We start from the raw sequence: 24,310 nt of genomic DNA on the forward strand, positions 1-24,310 counted from the left end.
TCTGTTTGCATCATTGTGTAGTCATTTAAATGCAATGCAGTAGCATTGCATGTTTTCTGATCTCGCAAAAAATTCAAGGTCTGCGTTCTTTCTCTGTATGTCAAAAAGGCAAATAAATCAGCATGTGAGAATTGTTGAAACATTTTAAGGTTTGAGGAAAATGTAACAGTTAAGAAAGTGTTGATTAAGAATATTGAGTTTGAAAACTCTTGGTACTGTCAAATTGGCATGGCTTTACTCTTACAGTTCTGATATTATGATTAATGCGAGTGGTTTTTTGATGAACGGATATCCTTCTGTGGCCATACTAAGGACTAGTAGCCTTTCTGTGCCTGTTTGTAGCTGATGTCTTGTCCAGCTGTTATTTGGTCTGGAGAACCACCACTTCCAACTTTTCTCCTTAGCTCTGAGCTTAAGTATGTACATGTGTACAGTTGCCAAGAGTTTTGTTAGTTTGCCTACTGTTGCTTATAGACATTATGAGCTGAACATCTATACAAAGATCTGGGATAGGTGTGGGAAGGAAAGAAAAAATTTTGCAAAAATGAATATGCCCATGTTCAAGTTTCCTAAAAGTGGTTACCACAAAAAATGTTTCTAGAAGCATCCCAGACAAACTGCTTCAGATGTAGTGTTGCACTGCTCAAAGTTGTTTTGATGAACTTGCTTCTGTCTTCTGAACTTTGGGGAGAATATGCACATACTTGCCTCTCAAGAACAAAAGTTCGTTCTTGTGCAAAGCTGAAGAGCTTGAAGCACCAACCAAACAAGAAATCCTTGTCTTGGAGTTCAACTATGTACAATCATTCAATTAAATACACTTGGCCCATCTACTTGGGTTAAGTGGGTTGCACCCTTCCTTTTATAATTGAAATTTTGCATGTTTAAGTGCACATCTGACTGCATTTCTCTTATAGCCTTTGGGTCTGAAAACTGGCATCCCAAGGAATGAGGAAGGGAGGGTTAACCTGTTGAGAGTTCATCCTGTCCTTGAATGTTCTGAAACACGGGAGCAGAGTTAATTAATGCTCCTGGTAGGGCATTTCTGTCATGTGGTAGGTGTCCTCTAGCTGGAAAGTGAGAAGGAGACAGCTTTCCTCCATGAGAGGAAGTCATTCAGCTTGTTTCCAGCATCTTAAGAAATGGCTAAACTGCTCTGTAGAAGTTAGCTAGGTGAAGAGCTGTTCTTCTGCTCACATTGAGGTTGCTTTCTGTATCGGTCTTACGCAGTGACTGTAGCTTCTTGGAGCTCCACCTTCAAAATGTAAGTTTTCTAACCATTTTTTAGCCTCACAGTTAATTTTCAGGTTACAGTGATATCCATACACACTCTGAGGGGTGAGGGGAAATGAGAAAAGTTGTTTCCTACAATAAACAAAAATTAGAAATCAAATCGCATCTTGAATGAAGAATCATCCTGCATAGCTAGGCTTGACAGGTTGCTTTCCTTTTTCACTGTCTTTTAAGGCTTTTTGTTGCAGGTGAGGAACATTCCAATGGAAAACTTTCTCCTTAGATGATGTTGTGTTCAAGACACTTTCCTTCTTTATTCTCCAGTAACTTTCAGAAATGATAACGAAGAGATCTCCTATGTCTCATAGATGCGAGAGAAGAAATAACTGCATTGTGCTTTTGGCAGGAAAGAAAAGTAATTTAAAATGAAAAATTACTTCATTGAGGGCCTTCATTTGATGCCCTGGGCATATATAAAAGAGACAAGGAAGAGGAAAATGTCCTGTATTTCCAGGTACTTTGAATCTTTCTTGGTGGAGTTGGGCTCCTTTGGATGTCTGGGTTTGATAGGATTAGCTTGTGCAACTGTTATGTCTCAACTACCCAGGAGTTAGTTATGTATGTACATCTATAATCTGTGTAGTCTAAGTGGCTTTGCTGTAATTTGGCTAGCTTGTTAAGCAGTGGATGATTTTGTAAGGAGCTGTCCTGCAGCCAAAAGAGGATGTGGTTTTGGGGGGATGAAGGAGGATTTGGCAGTGTTTTCACAAAATGGTTTATTATCAGTGAAATGAAAGCCATACATTTGCAGCACACACAGTCTTGAGGAGGACATTGTAGGACAACAGTGCTTTCTCCAACTGCTATCAGCCCATTAGAATTCTTTTTAAGATTGTAACCTCAGTGCCTGCATAAACCTTCCTTGCTTGGTTTTGTATGTTTATTAACAAACCATAGTTGACACCTTAAAGAAGTTAGCTCTAGGTTGCATAAAACTGTAGGCTTATTCTGTCCCATGATAGAAATATTTGGTCCTCCTACTGTCTTAGTCTCCCATTCCTGCTGCGCTGTGTTGGCAGGGGCCTATGTCAAGAGTAATTAGAAACCATACTGCCTCTGGAGATGGACTGACCTACATTGAGGAGAATGGTGGGGAGTAAAAATGCATCTGGCACCATGCGATGTACAAAGATCTGGCAAGTTGACAGCTAGCATATTTTCTGAGGTGTTGAAGCTTCCAGCTAGTCTTAATAGCTCTTTGTACAGTTCTGAGGTTGTTGTAATGCAAATAGTGTCACTGGACAACCAGTAATGCACACTTCAAAAAATAAAAATGGCACCTCACTGCAGTTTTTGAATACTTGTATGGTACCTTGTAGTTCCCTGAGGCAAGAAGAATTTCTGCTGGTCCCCTGCTCCTCTGTATTCTTGTGGTGGGTAGAAGATTTCACTGACACTTCCTTGAGCATCAGACTCCCAGACTCTAATTAACAGGCTCAGCATCTTCTGAATGTTAAGCTAATTGAGAAATGTAATTCCTCGAGGAACCAAACAACAGTTTGTTGCTACAGTATGCTGAGTACCTTCAGGCCAGAAACAAAAGTAGGTTAAGATTTCATTCCAGTGTCTGGCTCCATCTCCCATTTGTTTTCTTAACATAATGAAAGAATAAGTGACCTTCCTGTGTTTTCACAACCCGTTTTTCCTGCAGTATCTAAGGATTCTGAGATCAGTGTCACAGACCAGAAATTATGGGTACCTTAATCTTTCAAAGCCACACACTTCGAAAGTAACTTTGAGAATTCTGGAGTATCCATGTGACTTGTGTATCATGGCCAAATTTTTTGCAGCACATAATCTTCACTTTAGTTTTGGTGGTCGTGCAGTGCTGTAACACCAAATACCTATGTTTACTGCTTGTGAATGACCAGCAAAGTTTTCATTTACATGTTTTCGTGATCTGTACCCTGCATTGGTTTCTGCTTGTGGTTAACTATTCAGAATAAAAGGAGGCAGATTACTTTTTTTGTCTTAATGGGCAATCATATTTCGCAAAAACAAATTTCGTGCCATGTTCAGAAATATCAGACCTGTTCCTGCCTGTGAAATGTCTTATAACTAGCCTGCCAGAAAATGTTCCCTCTCTACTTCTGTGATGTCTATTCTCCTCATTTCTGGCTAGGTTTTTGTGTTGGAAAGACTTCTGATGGGTGCAATCAGATTAATGACCTCTAGAAGTATGAGGAATGGCACATTAAAAATGGCAGCACACAGGGCATTCTGAAAACCAAGCAAGTCAGTGGTAAAAATGCCTTGCCTTGGTGATAGTGACCATGGCAGTTGGGATGGGGAGGATGGCAAATGAAAACAGAACTTCTTAAGGTAGTCATCTACAAGTGGTAATTGTTTTCTTTTACTTTACTAAGTGGATGTGTTTGTTATTTAAAACAAACTACAACAAAGACCAACAAAAGCAATAACCCACTATGCTAGATGGTAGACAAACATTGGCTGAGGCTGTTTCCTTCAGCCTTAAAATAGTTCCTAATTATTTCCCTTACAGCTAAAAACTGATGCTGGCTAGAAATTAATAACATGACTTTGACATAAAATAAATGCCTCATCCTAAGGTAATTCATTTGCAGCACATTTACAGTAAATAAAAACATATACTGGAGATTCATAACAGACTTAGAACACAGCTATGATTTGATTCTGCTCCCACTGATGTCTGGCACAAAATCCTATTTACTTCAGTGGGTAAAAGATTTTAAAGATTTACAGCCTTATCCCAAATGTTACAATGACTTTACCGACCACATACATTTGATGGAGCAGAGAGTCTGTGGAGAGGCTGAGAAACATGATTGGGAAAAGATTCAAACTGTTGGCAGGCTTGTAGAAAAAGACTAAGATTAATGCCCAAGTTAACATGAGAGATATATATAAAAGCCATTTCCCTTACTAACCCTGCAATATGCAGGGAGATATGCAGACTGACTGAGGGAGTGGCCTAACCTAGCAGCAGAAAAGCTGAAAGCAAGAGTGTGTGCAGGGATGTTATCATGAGGAAGAAAGGGTAGGGGGGATTCAATTAAAAACTTTTAAAAAACTGACAATGACAAAAAAAACCAAGACCATTCCCCTACTTATAATGCTTAGTCTTGTAGTGCTGGTTGTCTGAATTCTGCTTCTTTCTGCCACTATCCATCTGAAGAATCTTCTGTTGTTTTCTGAGTTTCCACTCTTGTTTAGCCATCCCTTGGCTGTTACGTGAGTGCAGGAAGGTAAATACTTTTTCTTCTGACATTCCATCAAGTAAGGGAAATGCTTTCCTTTTTTGCGTGTGGCTTGAAGGACTGACACACCCACCCTTGGCAGAAGTATTCCAATAAGCTATTCCTATGAGCAGCCTGTGAGGCTCTACAAAATGTCCTATGTTTGCAAGTAACTCTGGAAGGCAAAGGAAGAAAAGTGAATCTGCGAATTTGCGTGGCTGGGATTCTTCAGCTTCTAGCTATGGTGTGGAGTGATAGACCTCACTGTGAATGGCATGGGTAATATCCCAATGAAAGGAATAACCTCATCCCAGCAGAGGATCTGGAAACAAATGACTGTTCTGTGTTGAGCCAGATTGCTCAGAGTGAGATATAACATGGTAGGGATGACAGCAGAGAAGTGAACAAGTGGGAACATCTCTTATAGAGTCTGGCTGGAGTGAAGGGATTCATCCTGAAGATACCTGGAGTGCGGGGCCTTTGGGCAAGCCAGAGTAATGGAGAAGTAGCAGTGGGTTACAGGGTTTAGGAATAGGTTAAGTTAGATCTTGGAAAGAGGTGTGAGGGTTTGTTGTTTTATTTTTAAGTGTATATGCACTGTTACACTACAGGTGTAGAAGGCTGGGTTCCATGAACTTGCAGGAGGTATGGAAAGAGGTGCTTCCAAGCTGCTAGGGGAAAGAGCTAGGCTGCTCTAAAATTGTTGCTTACTGGCATGCAGAAGTGGTTGTTCAGCTTCATCCAGAGGTGTGGGTTAATTCACATCTCTGTGGTGGGTCACTGTTTTCAGTCATTATTTAAATGAGCAAGCAACAAATAGGATTTAAGTCAGCGTCTCATTTTACATCTGAATTTAGTTACATTTCTAAAGGTCTGTAACACTACAGCTGCTCTTCACTACATACTGAACATGTAGACTTACTTGAATGACTGCTTAGTTCACTGTTTGGTGTAGACAATGTTTTATCTATTTTCTGGTTTTTTTGAGTGTGTGTGACTTTCTCTTAAAGGAATGGTGCTTTTCTTATTTGCTTGATTAAATCTTAAGTTCCGATTTCCATCAGGCTACTTTTTGATGGCAATTGAAATCCAATTAATAAACAAAAATAGCATTTAAAATTGTTTTCATTAGTTAATTGTGCTAGATAGAGGAAAAAAAAAAAGCTTATCAAATCTGTTTTGTCTTAAAGCGTACTGATTTTTGTAGCAACAAAGCAAGCAGTATCATCTGTTTATGAACTGAATTGTTTTTGGTCATCATGCTCTTCAAAAAGCTGTTTCCTAGAACTAAGACATCTCAGTTTCTGGAGGTGTTCTTTATTTTTTCTTATTCAAAGAAACTGAGCTCTCTGAGTGAACATCCCGGTGGTGCCTGTATGCCCCACCTACCTGAGAAAAAACTCCCCACGTTTGTATTTTTCAGATGTATGCAGGCAGGAAGCCTGCAGGTCAAACCCAGCGCAAGCTGACCAACACAGACCAACAGCTGATATCTAATCATGTAACAGTAGTGAACAAAGTCCATGTCAAATCCATTTCCCTATCTCCTACCCCCATTTTTCCTTTCCTTTTCTCAGCTTATTTGGTGGTATTTGGACCTGATTAAGGTTAGGAAGCCCTGAGCCCATCCAGCAAACAATGGTAGAGCAGAAGAAGGTCTGAGACAGTTACTTTGGAAGCTAAGGTGGATGTGTGAACCATAAGTCTTGGATAGCGTGGGTTAATATTTTATAACAGTTGTTTTTCCATATTTCTGTGTAAAAAGTTTTCTCCTGCACTCGGTTCCCAGGCTGGCCTTAGACAAGCTGTTTTGTTATGTGGGGGAAAATACAGTGAACAGGGTGCAGAGAGGCTCCGTGGGTCTCCATGTGAAGAAGACCTTTCTGTTGTAAAAACCACAACCTGCTACTGATGACCTACTGCTACTGATTCCACAATTAATAAACTTTACTACTTCAATAAGAATGCTTTTTAAACATTAAAATTTGTAGTTGTACAGTTAATGCCCTTAAAATTAAATGTAATGAAGACAACGTATTGCCAGTTAACTATCTTTGAGAAGAATAACGTGCCTTTAAAACTAAAACTGATTCATCTTTCCCTAAGGAGCCTATGAAAGTGTAAGGGGAAGTTGTAATTTTGCTGTAAATATTAGCAAACTCAGCAGTGCTGCCTCTGCTGTTAAAGCACAACAAACATGACCTGAAAAGGCATCTTTTCCCCCTGTTCAAACAGCCTTGAAATCATCTCTTTAACAGCACTTCTATTTCAGAGAAACAATTATAAGAAAAAATGAAGCGTGGAATGCTCTCTTGAGTCCAAGTGGACGTTATTCTCTTCTCTCTGTACACATATATATTTATCTATTTCTTAAATTCTAACTATATATTTAAGTAAGATTCCTTTGGCCTTGTTGTAAGAGTGAATGTTGAAGCTTAGATTCCACATGATGGGAATTGAGCTCCCTAAATTTAGTGCTTCTAACATATGTTTAAGATCTAGGAATGTATTTCAGATATAACTCATGCTGGAAGTTCCTGGAAAGCTACATGACTGATGTGGTGTGGCATGGAGAAGATTAAATTATAGTTGATTTTCTTCCCTCCTAAGATCCCCCAAAGCATCTGTGAGATTGATGGGTGGTATAGTCATTGCATTACATTTCGATGTGTTTATTTTGGAGGACAGTCTCCCAGTATATATAAAAGGATTTTTAAAATATTGTGGGTAAGGAGGTGGACAGATAATAAATAGAACTTGGTGTTACGATATTCTCTTGAAAGCTTTTGCTATACTTGATTTCTGCCAGAAGATAAAGAAAGAGCGGCTGTTTTTGATGTTTGTACTTTGAAAAATATCAAATGATTTCTTTTGACTGGTTAAAAGTCAGTGTGGGTGGAGAAGTGGACATAATTTCCCAAATTCCTACACTGTTGTACTGGAGATGAATTTGGTTATACATAGGTGTTCTGCAAAAAGAAAAGTGGAAAATGATGAGATGTAATCAATTCAGTAAGGGCAATTTATCGTCTGTTCCCTAATAAAAATATACTGCATTACATCAAAATGGAATTTTAACATTAAGGAACGTCACAGAATGAACAAATATCAGTAAGTCAAAATGGTAAGGATGGACAGGGGGCAAGAGCTATAGTGAGCTGCTGTAGAGTTAGAACAGAACATGCAAGTCTCCTGTCTGCCTTTACCTGTGTTGAAGGGTGAGGCAGCAGAAAGGAATTTCTGTGGTGAATTGAATCTAGCCAAGAGAGTGGCTCAAAATCAAGCTTTGGGAAGACAAGAGGAAAACTGCTGCAGGCAGATGGGCAACAGAGAGAAGATAGGAATCATCTGCAAACAAAAGTAAAGGAGTTTGACCTGCTTGTATGGTAGAGAAATGTGTCTGGAGTTGGATTGAGGCAGGTTCTTGATGCCCAATCAAGTTACTGTAAGCAATATTGTATGAATTAGTTCAAGTCTAGCTAGAGGATGATGGCTGGAGGTGCATGTGGGGGAGAAAAGTTTGGTGGGACTTCTGCAGGAGCTGATGTGTAGGTGATTGAAGGCAGCAATCACTGCAATGAGCAGCAAGGTTTTCTGGATTTTGGTTGGAAAGAGTCTGTGTACCCAGTACAGCTACTGTGGGTCTTGCAACATAACTGGGGAAGCAAACGTCTCACTAATTTGTATCCACGTAGGATCAGTTTTCCAAAGCAACGACATCAACCAAGTATCTACAGTGGCATTTTGGAATTACTGGAAATCTTGCTGGATTCATGATGAACACATAAAAGGGACTTACTGTGAGTATGCTCACAGGACGTTTGTAATAATAAGAAGAAAAAATGAGTAATCTCCTGCAAAGCGGTTTTAACATACTGTAGTGACTGGTACCTTTCATACAGATACGAAGTTTCAGGGTGTAGTCTCCAAGATAGTTTCAAACCAATATCGAAGCAGATTAAAAGGGCTGTCCCTACCTTTTCCCATGCTTTGGCCTAATTGCAGTTGCTTCCTCCCTTGTTGCAGGGCTGCTATTGTGTGGCTCTGTGATTATCCGGGTCAAGGATCCTTGGCTGCTGTCACAAACCAGCTGCAGCCCCACTGGCCCACAGGGCGATGGGTCCAGAAGGCTGGAACTGGTGTCCAGAGGAAAACATGTCCTTAAAGCAGCGCAAATTGCCTGCAGGTCCTTGTACGTGTGAAACATGGGGTCAGTTGTGTAACAGTTGCAATCACCCAGAGCAACTGGCAGAATGTGTTTCTGGTCTAAATATCTTATTTTGGGGTTTCTTCACCTGGTGCATGGAGCTATGCTTGGAATTTTCTCCCCTGAGGTTACAGTTGATTCGTGTTTACCAAAATGAAGTGGTAGAACTTGGAAACAAGCATTTTGTTCTGATTTATTTACAGTCAGTGCACTGGAGCAGCACTTCCCCTTGAGAGAAGGACTGGGATACTTAAAAACAAGTTGAGATGTCTTGCTTCTTTGGTTTATTTTTTGGATTGCAGCTGCTTTTTGCTCTGTGTTGCATACAGTGTGTCTTCTTTTTAAAGTATCACAGGAAAAGCTGCTTTGGTGCTTCTACATGTGGGCCTGCACTGCTACCAGGAGCTGCAGAGCTATAGGAGCACGGTGCTCTGTGTGGTGGCACCGAGTGATGCCAATGCATCATCTGCAAGTACGTCTGCAGGGAAAGGAATTTTTAGTTCTCTGTTGCTGAGAATAAAGGGACCAAATTTTGAAAGCACGCAAAGGGGCTGCGCTGAGGAGATGTGAATGGAGATTTTAAGTGCGTCTTACTTCATAAAAGGTCTTACTGTGAAGTGCTTTTGAGAAGTAATCCCAGCGTAAGCGACTGGCTTAATGGCACCGCAGTGTAGTGGGCACTCGGTGCTGCTCCACCAGCCCAAGATGAGCTCTCCAGAAGCACCTTCTGAGGCTGGTAAAGCAATGATGGCTTGGTGCAGCCCTACGGTTAGCTCACTTCTGTGCAGTCCATACAGAAGAGCACAAGTACTGCGCTGTATGGTGGCTGAGAGCAGCGACAGCTGTGGTGCGCTGGGTCCTGCAGGCACAGCGCCTGGCCCTGCAGCCTTGGGGAACGCCTCATCTTGTTGGATTCACAGCCGGCTTCTGGCCTGCAGCCAGCACCCCGGCTGTTGCATAATGTTACGCACGAGGAACCACTGGCAGCTTTCATGCTGGCTATCATTCCAGAGCGCTCCCACACAAAGGAAATTGTAGCAGAGATGCAACACTGAGGCTTTTTGTGCAGCCGTCAGCACAATCTAACCAAAATCGCTAGGAAAACTAGAAAGCGTTTGGCTGCACCGCTGCAGCCTGCTCACTCACAGCAGCCTTCTCTGCAGTCTGCATGTGGAAAAGCACCAAGGCAGACACAGGTAAGGACGAATGCCTTGGGAAGAAGCAACAGCTCGGTGGTTTTCAGAACTCCAAAGCGTTAGAATTGGAACTATTTCCTAAAAGATAAAAGAATCCTCTTTTGGCTCAAACCGTTCTTTCATGTCTTGTGAATTCCATGATTTCCAGAAGAAAAAAAAAGCCAGACTTCAGAGGGCATTGAAGATTTCCCCGTTGTTTCCATGCATGCTTGTTCCGTACCAGTTCTCCTGTCAGTCTGATTCATAATGTTCAAAAACACTCACTGCATATTTCCTTCTTCCCCACAGCAACAGCCCGAGTCTGAGACTGTTCATCTGTTCATCCCAGCCTTGGCAGTTGGAGCTATTATTGGCAAGCAGGGACAGCACATCAAACAACTTTCTCGCTTTGCAGGCGCATCTATTAAGGTATTATTACACTGACTAACTTTGTCTCTTCTCTATGACACTTCCAGCAAGTTTGCACAAGCTGTGTTTTCGTGCGTGTCCTCCCCCACTCCGTGCTTAGAATGTGATGTGATAAATGGTACATTTGTTTATAAATCATCCTTTAATCTTCCTCGAGACAAGATAATTAGAAGCATGTTTTCAAACGTCTCCTGAGGTGTGAAATATAAGCTGCAAAGAAAGCTACTTTGGTGGTCTTGATTTCTTAGAAACAGACTTAAGTCTTAATGATGCGGTGCTTAAAGGGTTTCTCCTTGCTTACAGTAAAGTGAAATTTGGTGAGATAAATTCCCTTTCTGAAACCAAGAGCACAGGTGAAGCCCACCGCTGCTGTGACTGCTCTTGTTCTGCTTTGGAAGGACACGTGGTGCTGGTCCCTCTGGTGACTCTACCCTGAAGAAGCTCTTGTGTTTTATTCCGATACAGCCTGAGCTCCTGGGTCAGCCTGCTGACCACACAGTGGTGCCCTGCTCTACTGCTGGTCTGTTTGCATCTTTGCTGCCCCAGTTTGTTGGCAGAGGTTGACTTCATGGAAGAGTAACTCAACTTCAGCCAGTTGCTGAGTATTTGATGCCTTTGTGCAGTTAGTACTGATTGCTGGGAGGCCTTCTGTTTTGGCTAGTAATTGTAACCATAAATATCTTTTCTAGGTGCTGGAGCTTTTTTCTCATAAATAGTCAGTTCTGCTATTCTGTGCTGCAGAGATGAAGCCTTGGCCTAAATTATGTAGTATTCCACATACTGTTACTGTTTGTAACTTCATCTGCTGCCAGATTGACATTTGGCTTCTCCTGGAAGGTGTTTACTTGAGTGTGCAGGAACTGGGGAACTCTCAGGGTGGGCCTAGTGTGTGGTTTGCTGAATGTCGATCAATTTACTGGCCTGTTTGCTACCTGTTTCTATATGTTGTTAAGCCACTGTTAAATACTTCTACTACCTAGACAATTCTCGTTAGTACAGATTAATAGTTGTGCTTTCAGTGGATTGGTGGAGTAGAAGGAAGTGCAAGGTGTTTTCATCAAATCTGTCTTGCAGGGGATGCAATGTACCACAACCACAACAATTTCCTACTCTCTGGTTTCTATCTATTGATGAAGTGACATGTGGAAGGCATTGCTAGGTGGAGAGATGTGAAATACCCTGGACTTCCCCAAACCAGTCCAAACCCAGTCCATTAGCTGGTCCTTGGAAGACGGTTCAGTGGAGAGGGAGTTCCCTGCGTTTTTCATGCATCTGGCTAACAGTAGCCTCAGGCTGCTTCTGCTGGCTGGCACCCCTCTACCCAGTGTATCCGTATTAATTGAAATTCAGTTAACAGTTTATGAAACTGCAGGGTTTTTTTTTCTGTTCCTTCATTTAAAAAAAAAAAAGTGAGGAAGATTTTTGTGGAAGTAGGATTAAATCTTGAGGGAATTCAGTGTGAGTACAGGATATGCTTACTGAATTTGGAAGCTTTGCTTTTAATATATTTGAGGTCCTGAATAACACCCGAAGAAAGGCAACAAAGCTGGGGAAGGGTCTGGAGCACAGCTCTTATGAGGAGTGGCTGAGTGAGGGAGCTGGGATTGTTCAGTCTGGAGAAGAAAAGGCTCGGAGAAGACCTTATCACTCTCTTCAACTTCTGAAAGGAGGTTGCAACGACGTGGGGATAGGCCTTTCTCCCAGATAACAGTGACAGGATGAGAGTTAATGGCCTCAAGTTATGCCAAAAGAGATTTGGTTTGGATATTGAAGAAAATTTCTTCTCAGAGTGGTGAGGCACTGGAAAGGCTGCCCAGGGGGGTGATGGAGTCACCGTCCATGGAGGTGCTGGAGAAGTGTGTGGATGTAGCACTGAAGGGACATGGTCAGTGGGCATGGTTGGGATGGGCCAATGGTTGTACTAGGTGGTCTTAAAAGTCTTTTCTAGCCTTAAGTCTGATAAGTTGGATGTTCTATGTAAGATTATCAATTAGAATAAAAGCACAATTTTAACAGTGATCTGGCCAAACAACGTGGAACAGTGCTATTGCTTCTTAGAGAAAAGCGTTACGTGTGATGGCTGGTAATCAGACTTATTCAAAACTTCCATTGTGTTGACCACCTGTCCTTTATCATAACTTCTGAGCAAAGTAGTACGTCATAATCAGGGAGGAGCCTGTGCTTTTAGCTGAGTTTGAGGGAGTGACTTTAGTAACTGAATAACTGTTGAGCGCTGAATAACTGTCAACTGTCCAAACTGGTAGCCATGGTTTATGGAGGAAGTAAGCCTTTGATGCTCTGGGCTTATTTTGAGTTGTACTGTAGATAGACGCATATGAAAGCATTGTACATCCACGTGTGTTGTCTTTGTGCTCGTGTTGAACTTTGTAGAGCTAATGAAACTAGCTAGCCACAGAGCAAGACTAAATAAACTGCAGGTGCAGAGGGGCTCTGCACAAAGCTCTGGTGCCAGTCCATGGCTTTGTAGCCATAGGCAGCTGTTGGCAAGCTCAGGTTCTGTTCCTGTGTCGGAGGCTGCTGCCTGGTGATACAGGCTCGGCATGGAACTTCTGTAGGTGGAATGGTTTATCCAAGGAGCCAGGCAGAGGTTTCTGGACTGCTGGCTGCCCATTCTGCTCTGGAATGCTGGGATCTGTTGGGGAACACTGGCATCTCCTTGCTTAGAAATGCTTCTCACAGTCCTCATTGCTGCCTTTGAAGGGGCTGGAATGGGCGCTACAGATTTTGGGGGTATGAAAGCAACTGTCTGTCGTAACTCAGCATGTGGAAGAATGCTTTTTTCCTAGTTAGGGAATGTAAAGCTATTTCTCTCAGAAATTAAATATTCACCACTTGGGTACGATTTGTACGTGTATAAACTCTCCATTCAAGAGCAGACAGTCAAAATGAACACTGCAGCCTCTAAGATTGTACCTCCAGACAGTGAAATGTTACGGTCATGATTCTTTCATAAAGTGTTACTCTACCTCTTGGGATCAAGATATTCTAAGATGAAAGCAAAGCAAGACGTCGCAGAACACTTAAATATGTGTAACATGCAAAGACGTAATGGAAGACTTGCTGGAAAACACTTTTCTTAAAATTTCAATAAAGGAGCAGGTGTTCACTAAGAAAATATGTGGTGACTGAAAGGCAGAAACTACAATGACCATTTTGCCTGAATGGAAATCCCCAGGCTGAGCTCTGTTCAGTCAGCTGGCACCCAACGTGCCTTAAAAATTCATCCCTCTAAAAGTCCTGTGTTCCATGGAGTTAATGGATTTAGTTTGTGGCACACTTACCCACAGTGCTGTATGTTGGCATTTCAGTAAATGTACCCCTGTAAAGTGAATGTGTATTTTTAGAGCCAGCTGGAATGCAGAAATGGTATGTGAACTAAGTACGCAAACCAGATAACTAGCATGTAATGTATTCTCCATCTTAGGGTACAATATGAATAATTATATAAACTTTGGTTAGCAAAATTCTTTAGCGAAAATGATGCATGGTGACTGGTAATTTGTCTGAAATAAACTACAGCTGTAAAATATGAATAACATCCCTCTGCCAACAGCTAAGATGAAATCCTGTAGTGTTTAAAATATTGCCCATTCAACAGCAGCTATGTAGTACTAGATGCAACAATGGAAACGTCAGTTGTGATAAACAAAAGATTCATCCAGAATGTCAGAGGCTACTTTGAATTATTTAATGCCATTGGAGTCTGAGAACAGCACCCACAGAAATCTTACTTTTGTGGTGACATGAACTGCCAAAGACCCTGAGAGCCTCTGTCTCAACTCTGGTGGAGATTAATTTTTATTTGGGTCACACACGTGTCTGAAGATACGAAGCCCTTGGAAACTGAGAACTCTTCTTCCAGTATAGAGGAATGTTTTGGACCTGATTAGTTACAACTGTGAAGAGATCATCTGCTCTAAGGAAGACAATTGCAAACTCTTTCTAATGGGCAAAACTTGTCAGAAAGTCTGTTTAAGTTAGTGGGCAAGGATAAGAATTTCAGCCTCTTAACCATATTTTTCCTATTGAAGGCTACATATCTTGCCTCACAGCCACATTAAATTGCTTGTGGGATTTTGCCATGTGCAGCTGCATAGCTAAACCTTTAATTTTCAGAAGTAAACTTGCTTATGGTTTAGCCAATTTCTCCACGTTCCGTTACAGGTAATTAATGTACTTCAGAGAGCAAGCTGTCATGACCAAAGTGTAATGTTACTGCAGTAATGAATAATGTCTCACTCTTGAACAGAATGTGAGACTGAAATGGGGAGGAGGTGGCTTTAAATGATGCCTTCAAAAGATAGCTACCAAACAGCTATGTTTGTGCATTCCAGATTGCCCCTGCTGAAGGACCAGATGCCAAGCTGAGAATGGTTATCATCACTGGACCTCCAGAAGCTCAGTTTAAGGTACACTGCATAAAAACTTGTTGATATGTAGGGGGTCTTTAGGCTGCAAAGGCCAATACTAAAAACGAAACATTTGGTTCTAATTACTATTTCACTCAGAAATCTAGCAAATACTAGATTTTTTGCTTTCCATTTACTGAAAATTATGTCACATGAATACATGAGTAATACAGTATCATCAGAGGCAATGTTCTGGTCATCTGAACACTAGTAGCAACTTCACATCAGATTCACATCAGATATTTTCATGTTAGACTTGATTTTTTTACCATGTTGTATTCCTATTTTTGTTACCTATGGACACAGCAGTTCAGTCTTTCTAGCTCGTCTTAATGCATACAACAGTGCAGCATATTTAACAGAAATAACAAAGCTGACAAGATGGGAGACCGAGCCTTTTCAGGTTACTGTTGCATGTTGACTGGAAAATGTTTTTTGGGTGGCTCTGCAGATAAGGACCAAGTTTCTAATTGTATTTACACTGTAATTGCATGGAGATACTCCAATGTGATTATTCTATTTGTGTTCAAATTGAGTTATGGAGTGGCCTTCTGCCTTGACTGCTGAGGGCTATGTCTAATTGCCCCCAAAAGGAGGTGACTGTTAGGAGTGCAGATGGCTCAGTACAGCAGCTCTGTTTCATCACAGGTGAGACACTGAACAGGTAGGAAGCCACTTGATAGATCGTGTCCTGGCATGGCTCTCCTGCTGCTTGTTTTTTTTTTTGGTCTTTGCATTATTGCCTCAGGGCATCTTGCAGTAGGAGGAGCACAAAACTTCAGGCATATCTAGAGTCAGTTTCATTAATGCCTTCAGGAGTTTTGGAGATATATCAGGGCAGGTATTTCACAGTGGTAATAGATCTGGATGCATTTGGGATTATTATTCAGTTTGTTCTTACCATATAGATTTGAAAACCTATCAAATGTAAAGCATAATTTAGAGGCTCCACCTCCTTGAAGTGTGTTCTGAGCTTGTAGGGGCCTACCCACATGGCACAATCCACATCTACGGTGCTCTCATGACCTGAGAACAGCACAAGTTGGACTTGTGGAGGGGCAGAGGCAGAGTTCAGTTCTTTACTACTGCTTTTAACTTGAAGCAAGACAAATCAAACTCAAGCTTCACTAATTCTGTCCTTTAGCTCTGTGTAGGTGTCTTTCTATCTCTGAGCACAGACTCTTGCTTGCTGCACAACAGGAATGTAATCTGGATGCACAGCAGTTTGAAGAGGGAATGGTTGCTGCTTGGATGAGTAACCAGCTCCTGGAGAGGCCTTGTCAGCGCAGAGCCCTATGAGTTTGGCACCCTTACCCTATTACATTGTGTTCTGCTCCCTGTGATTCATGTCAGTGGTAGCTGCAGTGGCTGCACCCTTTCTTTCTCAGCTGTTGTAGCCTGAGGATGTTGCAGTTTGCAAGGCTGTATCTGTGAGCAAGGGAGCTGGAAGAAGGGTGAGAATATGCCACTGTTCACAGTCTGTGCTGCAGTGCACCCCAGAGTTTAGGCATACATGTGATACCACTACTCAGAGGGGATCATGTTGCCTCCAGTCTGGGAAACCATCCAACAGTCTGCAGGTTGTCCAGGTGTTACCCATTTGAAAAGCTGTTGAAATAAAATGGGCCCTACCACGTTTGTCATGTAACAGATTTGGAAACAATTTCAAAATCTCCAACTCAAGACTTGGAGCAGTACTTGAGCTGCTCTTCACCAACTTGATTGAAGAGTTTTTGGCAGCAGGAATCTCTGGTTCTCAGATTGTTGGATGGTCCACAATGCAGTCTCTTGCTGCATTTGTGTGGTGTTTTAGTGGCTTTCTTGGTACAGACTTTTTCCCCACTGGCATGCTCACTTAGTGTCCTCTTAGTGACAGGATGTCCCACCTAGACCAAAAAACGTACTGCAGATTCTTTTCAAACTGTTCATGTGGAATCTGACCTTGAAAAACACTGTGTATTTTCAGCTCCAGTGTCACACCATGTATTTTGTCTTACCCATTCTACAGTAGTGTGAACTTGACTAATCTTGAGGGCAAGCAAAAAATGAGAACTTGGCACTGTTTAACATAATTATCTGATCACTGAATTGTCTTGTATTCCATTGTAGTGGTAGACTGCAAGGTGGCTGCACTTAGTGACAGGGCTGGTGGATATGATTTAAAGGAATAGATAAAGGATCTGAACTGGAAAGGCTTTGTGGCCAGAGGTTTCTTCACAGAGCATCTCTTCAGTATCTCAATAGGATTCATCTTCTGATGCCTGTAGGATAGACAGAGTAGAAAATCTAGTTACTACTTCTCTAGAATTCACTGACAAATGGCACGGGATGAGGAAACATCTTTTAACATAAGATTCAGCAGCTTAGTCTCAGTGGACTTTCTTCTGCTACCTGGCACTTGCATATGCTCCAGAAAAGGCAACCATGCGCTAGCTGAAGCAATACTGTTCCCATGGTGCCATTTAGATCTAGACAGATTTAATTTTCTACTTCAGAAAATTGAGCAAGCTCTGATTTATTATTTTTTTTTAAACAATATGTTGTAATTGAGTGTAAAAACTAAGCTGCTTATTGCAAGTGAAGTCTTTGTCCTATGACTTTAAGTTTAGCATACTTAAAAGAACGAGTTTCTGAGCCAATTAATGGCATTCTGTGCTTCTGGGTGCAATTAAAAAAAAAAAAAAAAAAAAAAAAGAAAAAAACAAACAAAAAAAAAAAACAAATTTCATCCAGACAGTTCTCTCTACCTCTCTCTACCACTACAGAGATGTAATAGCTTCTTCTAAAAGCAACGTTTCTATGAAAAGGTAGAATAATAATCTGTTAAATCGTTCCTTGATTTGCTGGTCTGTCATGTAGTTTTAAAAGTTAGACAGCAGTGCTCCCTAGTTTGGTACAAAGGCTTTAGAATAGAAGCTGCTGCATTGATTGGGAAAATGCTTTGATGAAGTTGTGTATTGAAAATTCTCCTTTCAGTGGAGCTTTTTGAAGTGAACTCCATCTCAATAAGCACGCTCTTTAACCAGAGACATTTTTGTAGGCTCAAGGGAGAATCTATGGAAAACTTAAAGAAGAAAATTTCTTTGGACCTAAAGAAGAAGTGAAACTTGAGGCTCATATAAAAGTGCCATCCTATGCTGCTGGTAGAGTTATTGGTAAAGGAGGCAAAACAGTAAGTAGCCAATATAAAACTTACAATGTTATTTTGTTACATTTCATAATTCAGTGTATGTTAAAGGTTCAGACACTTAGCTAACTAGTTAATAGCTAACCCTTTGAAGTTTCATTGAAGCTGATGCTGTTTTCTTAACTATGCTTGTTAAACTTTTTATTGCCTCAAGACAAACCAATCTCAGACTTTTTAGAAGCACATAATTCTGACTTAACCGGTTAATCGTAGTCAGACCTATAGGTCATATTAGAAATACAGTTCTTCCACTTAAAATTAAAACATAGCCATTAAGACCTACTTCTTTGAACTGTACCTTATGCTAGATTTTGGAATAAGGAAATAGAAAATAATCCACTGATCTCATTTGGTTTAAATCAAATCCAATGTGTACACAAGTGATGGCTTTGGACCAAATGGATTGAAAGCGTAATTTCTAAATTAGTGGTAGAAAACTATAATGTGTTCAAAACTCAATATCAGAAAACAGCAATGACCAATGACCAGTAGGTAATTTGCTTTGTCTAACAGCATCTCCTCAGCTCGGTTCTTTTTATGCAGATGCTGGTATTCCTGTGTTTTCATATGTCTGTGAATGAGGAGATGGATACTGGTGAAGAAATGGCATCAGTCTTGGGTGTTCTTTGACATTTTTTTCTTCCATACATTGTATGAGTTCTCTGACCTTAAACTTGTAAAATCAACTGCACTGTGGCATGTAATCTGCTTTTTATAAGCAGGATAGTTAACATCTTCTGTGTGTTTTATTTAGACTTCACAGCACTTCTAGAAGCATAGAGAATGTGGTGCTAATTTATGTTAGAGAAAGGAGGCTCATTTTGCAAAGTATGCTGCTGCACAAAGATGCTTTCTGTAGTGGGTTTCCTTTTTTGGACAGGATGTTTCTAAGGTCAGCAGCATCTTTGAGGCATGGATGTTGTGGAGTATTTGTTTGTCTAAGATTTTTTAACAGCTCTTTATTTACAGGTAAATGAGCTTCAAAACTTGACAAGTGCAGAAGTTGTAGTCCCTCGTGACCAGACACCTGATGAAAATGACCAGGTGGTTGTGAAAATAACTGGTCACTTCTATGCATGCCAGGTAGGAGGACTGCAGTGAAGTTCTACATTGCCTTGATGTCTCTATGGACTGTCTTCTCCATCTATGTGTGTAGTGAACAGATAAAAGACATGCAGCCTGTAGGAAGCACTGCTTGCCAGGCTTGTCTAATTGTCTTGCTGTAATGAGAGAGATTTATAGCAGTGTTGCATTTATACATATGTAAAACAATCTTCTTGCAAGTCTCTGTTGCTATGTTTAGGTGCAGGCAGTTACAACTTCCAAAGCCAAAGAAAACCCAAGTTGTTGTAATTGGATTGAAATACCGATGAAAGAAGGTTGTAAGCTTTCTCATGATACCTGGCAAGGAATGCAATTTGTCCATATTTCCCAATCTATCAATTTAATGTCATAGAAAAGGATCACAAGATTCCTTCCCTTGCCTCATTGATTCCTTTGTTACGTTGCTGCAGGTGATTCACAGCTCAGAAATCAGGAGGGCTACTAAATTCTGTGAGATGTAACCTCCTGAGATCTCTCATGCAAAAAACAACAGCTTCACTAGAGCAGACTGTTCTTATAGCAAGTACCTCCAGGGGAATAAAATGAAGTTAGTCTGGGACTTCAGTTAGTCTTGTTGGTAGTCATATTCCTGTGCTTTCTATGTTACGCGTGGTAAACCCGAACATGGGAAGATGGAAAAAGTAGAAAAGTTTAAAATTTGTGCACTACAACTAAAAAAAGATTATATGATGAGTAATTGGTAATGAGCAATCAGTTCTAGGAACTTGGTTAGTCCAGGTTTTTGGTGTCCCAGTAGCATCTTTAGGGTCTGTTGTGAACTGCAGTAACTTCATGCCATCATCATGGGTTGTTTCTTCTTTATTTCCTTCAGCTTGCTCAGAGAAAAATTCAGGAAATACTGGCTCAGGTAAGAAGGCAGCAGCAACAGCAAAAAACATTGCAAAGTGGACAGCCTCAGCCAAGACGAAAATAAAGGTTTAGGAAATGGCCCATCAGAGACAGATGCCAGACCAAAGACAGACTGTGCAACAGAGAGACGGGTGGTGAGCACCTGTTGAAGTTATATGCAGAAGATCCACCAAGCCAATCACCTGTTCGAGGACCAGGCAACCGCTGAACGCTGTCTCTGAGAATGTATTCTTTAGGCTCTCTCAAACTTTTGAAACCCAGCTTTAAAATAAGGACCCCTTCACTTCCCTTTTGTTCTATTCTCACAATTTAACATAAACTCGTTAGTCTTTTTTATTGTTCTTATTATTCCCCAACAATTTTAGAACTTGGTTTAATGAAGCTTTCTCTTCTGAGTTCACTGGTTTAAAAACAGAAAAAAAAAAAAAAAAGAAAAAAAAAAAGAAAAAAGAAAAAAGGAAAAAAAGAAAAGGCATTGCTCTTATAGGTCCAGCAGTAAAAGAAGAAACACATTAGGAGGGTGGGATTGTGGGTGGGCTAGGGTTAGAGCAAGGGTATCGACAGGAGTTTAAGTGTTAGTCCCAATGTTGAAACAAGTGGCATTTTTTAAAAAGAATTTGGTTGCATTTTTACATAACACTGCCATGAATAACCTAAGGGAAGTGTTGAATGGTGTTGGCCAGGGCATAAAAAGATAAATATGCATTTTACTAAACTACCTCAGGCATTTAGTACCTCAATGAGAAATTGTTCCTTTTTTGCTTTTTTTTTTTGGTATTTTGTATACTTTATAAAGCTAATAGTTCTTGAGCATTTTATTTTTTTAAAAAAAATTAAAATTTGATCAGCCACCAGCCAGGAGTACTACGGACTTATCGGGGAAAAATATAGCAGAGCACTTCTAGCTGCTGGCTGATGGGAGTAAGGTGGGTAAAAAAAACACGGCCTCAGATTTTCTGAGGGCTTCAACACCATCATTTGTTTAAAAAAAAAAAAAAATTCAGTGAATGTTCAAAAGATAGTGAATGATGCCAACATTCTGATAGCAGCAATGCCGTTTAGTTTTCTTTTAAGATGGGATGAAAAAGTTTGTGACGGTACTTTTTTGGGAACAGGACAAGGAAGTGATGGCAAGAGGCTGGGGTTGGGGGAAAAATTTAGAAGGCTGCAAGAGGCTGAATTTTTTTTTTGTGCTACTTGATTGAATGCATGAACCCTTTGTGCCTTTGACCATCACTACCTAATAATGCTACATTTAACCATTTGCAGCCCATTTGGACTTTGCCATTTTGTTCAAAGAGCAAGCTTCATCTTCAGTTTGATAGAACACTCGATCTGCCAGGGCGTTTTGGAGGCCGCGAGGGTCTCTGCTGTCTGCAGATCGCATCATACTGCTTTCAGTTACCACGATGGGGGAAGGTCAAACAGTGTTTGATCACGTTGAAAGATAACGAAGGCTAAGTTTACATATCCAGCCGCTGTTATGGGCCACACTAAGCCACTTTGAAGGTTTTAAAACTATTACAAGAAAAAAAAAACAAACCAACAACCTCTCTAGCCTGGCTTATAATAGATGCAGCAGGATTTATGCACGTTCTGCAACCAACCATTAGAGAAAAAAATGTCAAAAGGCAGGGATAACAGGAAAGTTACCAAATTTTTTAATTTCAGAATGTAATTTGAATGCTGATTGTGGTAATAGTGACACATTCAAGTTTCTACAATAAACTTCAGTCTACCTCAGTTTAAAAAAAAAATATGTGGCAACACATGGTGCATAAAGACTGCTGTGTGTGTGTGTGTGCGCGTGCGCGCCTGTATGTGTGTGGTCGACAGAGCCATGCTATTACCTCTGAACCTTTTTTTGTGATGTTTTTTGTGCATGAGATGATCAGAATCACCATGCTGCACTGATTTGAGGGGCACAACGAGCAAAAACATTTGTTTCATCATTTTGTTATCTACCTCTTAGGTTCATGTTGAAATAGAGGCATTACTACATAGACTAGATAATTTTCCCAAAGATCATTGTTGTACAGATTAGATAATTTTGAAAATGGTCTGAAGTGTTTTTCCTGCATCTCTTCTTTACTAATTGGTTTAAAAACCACAAACTTATGTTGTAGTTTTAGCAAAGAAAAATGAGTTTCTTTTCCTTTTTTGACAGTGACCTTCATTCTAGCCTTTAGGATAATTTTTTTTCTTACAATGAATTTAAAATTACTGAAGTATGAAAAGTCATAGCATTTTAATTTTTGTCGAGGCTTAAGTCAGTCTGATGTTCCTTTCTTAACATTTGAGAAGGATTTGACTTCATTATTTTCCATAAAAATTATTTACAAATAGGCGCTGCATTTACATCTACTGATTTAATTACTGTCATATCTCTTAAATTTCTAGACTTAGTATGATAAATCATGTTTTATTTTCAATTGAGACTTGGTAATTTGGAGTATTTGGGAATAGCTAGAAAGTAAATACTGTAAATGATTTCAATATCCACAAAGTATGGATCATTTTTCATCTGTAATGTGCCCCCCAATGCAGCTCCACTTGCCAGATGCCTCTGAATGGAATAAAGAGTTTAACTCCTATCATCAGATACAGTTGTGTGTTGTTTTTTTAAACTAATGAGGCATAATGACTGACTGCTCTAAGTATTTACTGTGCTTTGATCGAGTTGTTTTTCTGTCTGTAGTAAGAACTGAGTAAGGCTCAACAGTCACCCGCAGGCATTCCACAGCCGCGAGGGCATCCAGCAGCCAAGCTATGATGTTCACACTTTCCAGTACAAGTAGTGACTTCTGTGGCTTCCAGTTCACCTTTTCGTTTTCATACAACAGCACTATGGTTTGTAGTACCACCTTTAGTTCACAGTTTGTCTCGTGCAGATAACTTAGTGTGGTTTGCTCTGGAAGGAACATGTGCACAGCAGTTGTGACCCAGTGCAAACCCAAAGGGAGCTTTTAACAAGTTTCAAGTGAGATCCGAGTTGTGGTATAAACTTTCTTTTTTCAGCTGCTTTTTACCCAGTCTTTGATGCTTTGTGTGTGGTGCAGCTGGGCAATGAGTGTGGCCCCAGGAGCCCGGATTGCTCATTAGGGAGTAAATATGGCACCTTGTATCCCACCTTGTTCCACCTCCTCTGTCCCATACACACCCATTGTCAGGAAGGTGGTGCCCTCAGTTAGATCTCGAGAGGTGGTTTTTTCTCTTGATTTAGATCCCTTTTAGTGTTGTTTGAAATGAGATACTTCATTGTGAATGCTCCGAGGTGAGAGGGAGGTGTTGGGGAATGAGGAAGTGTTCACAAATAACTCTATCTTTTAAAGTGGAGTGGAAAACCAGGCTTCTTTTCCAATCTCTTGCATCTTCCCACTTGTCTTCACAGCTCATTTACTGAGACCAATCAGCAGAAAGAGAGAACTGAAGAAATGATGTCTGCAAAAACACTGTATGGTACTGCATTTTACAGGGAAATTGGGCTCATCTTTCCCTTGAGCTCACTTCTCAGACCTGGCATCCCTGCCCTTTGAGCAACATAAATTAAGCTTCCCTCCTTAATGCTGGTGCATTGGCCATCATTAAACCTCTGACTTTTTAATCATTTGCTTAATCATGATGCTTTTATTTGCTTCTAACCTTATGAAGCTTTTACTCTTGAGCTGCAATTTCAAAGGCATGCGCTCTTTAGTTTCCGTCAAGTGAAGCATGTATGCTGTGCAGGACAAGCAGAGCCTCAACATGGTGCTTGAGCATGGGGTTTCAAACTGAATGTGAGAAATCAGTGGAGTAAGCACTCAAGCTGGGTAAGCTGGGCTGTAACAGCTGCTAGCTCAATTGATGGATGTAGACACTGCCTGATAACTAAGTTACTTAAATGCAGTGCAGGAAATTTTGTGATGTGGTGACCGAAGTTTCATATTGCTGCCTACCATTGTCAAGGCATCCTGAGCACACCTTTGTAGAAGACTGATCAGTGCATCTGTCTCGCTGGACAAACTACAGAGGGGCCTTTTTATTTTACACGAGGGTCTCACGTTATCCATGGAGGAGAAACATTCCCATGTGTTCTTCCCAAAGGGATTTAGTGTTGCACAGCAATGACCAGCCAGACTTTGTTAATTCCAAGGATTCAAGAGTCAGACCAAAGGCTCTGCGAGTCACATAGGGTGATACTGATATGATGACAGATTACGTTAAATGAGAGGTGAAGAAGTTTTCTTCCTGAGCTGGAATTTCTGATTAATAGCAATCAGTGGGTTTTTCAGCCAACTTCTTTTCACAATGTGCCTTCACCAGTGAATTCTTTTTTTTTTTTTTAATGCATCTTAGTGTTTTTGTCTCATACTTTTCTTAGTATCATTCATTGCTAATGGTAAGAGTCCTAGACTTCA

At 40.6% G+C, this 24,310-nt stretch overlaps 1 protein-coding gene across 2 annotated transcripts in view; it reads left to right on the plus strand.

Annotated features, from left to right (window-relative positions):
* The window catches only part of IGF2BP3 (insulin like growth factor 2 mRNA binding protein 3), a gene marked incomplete at both ends in the record, with an annotated part of 100,320 nt that extends 80,343 nt beyond the window's left edge, over positions 1 to 19,977 (plus strand). For both annotated transcript variants that reach the window (XM_079538253.1, XM_079538254.1), the window contains 5 exons: positions 10,203 to 10,322; positions 14,678 to 14,752; positions 17,793 to 17,924; positions 18,909 to 19,022; positions 19,876 to 19,977. In XM_079538253.1, coding sequence (XP_079394379.1) covers positions 10,203 to 10,322; positions 14,678 to 14,752; positions 17,793 to 17,924; positions 18,909 to 19,022; positions 19,876 to 19,977 — 543 coding nt within the window. The remainder of the gene's footprint in view (positions 1 to 10,202; positions 10,323 to 14,677; positions 14,753 to 17,792; positions 17,925 to 18,908; positions 19,023 to 19,875) is intronic.
* Positions 19,978 to 24,310: the final 4,333 nt, after the last annotated feature.

Source organism: Tetrao urogallus, assembly GCF_951394365.1.
Source record: "Tetrao urogallus genome assembly, chromosome: 7".
In the NCBI taxonomy this organism is placed as follows: Eukaryota; Metazoa; Chordata; class Aves; order Galliformes; family Phasianidae; genus Tetrao; species Tetrao urogallus.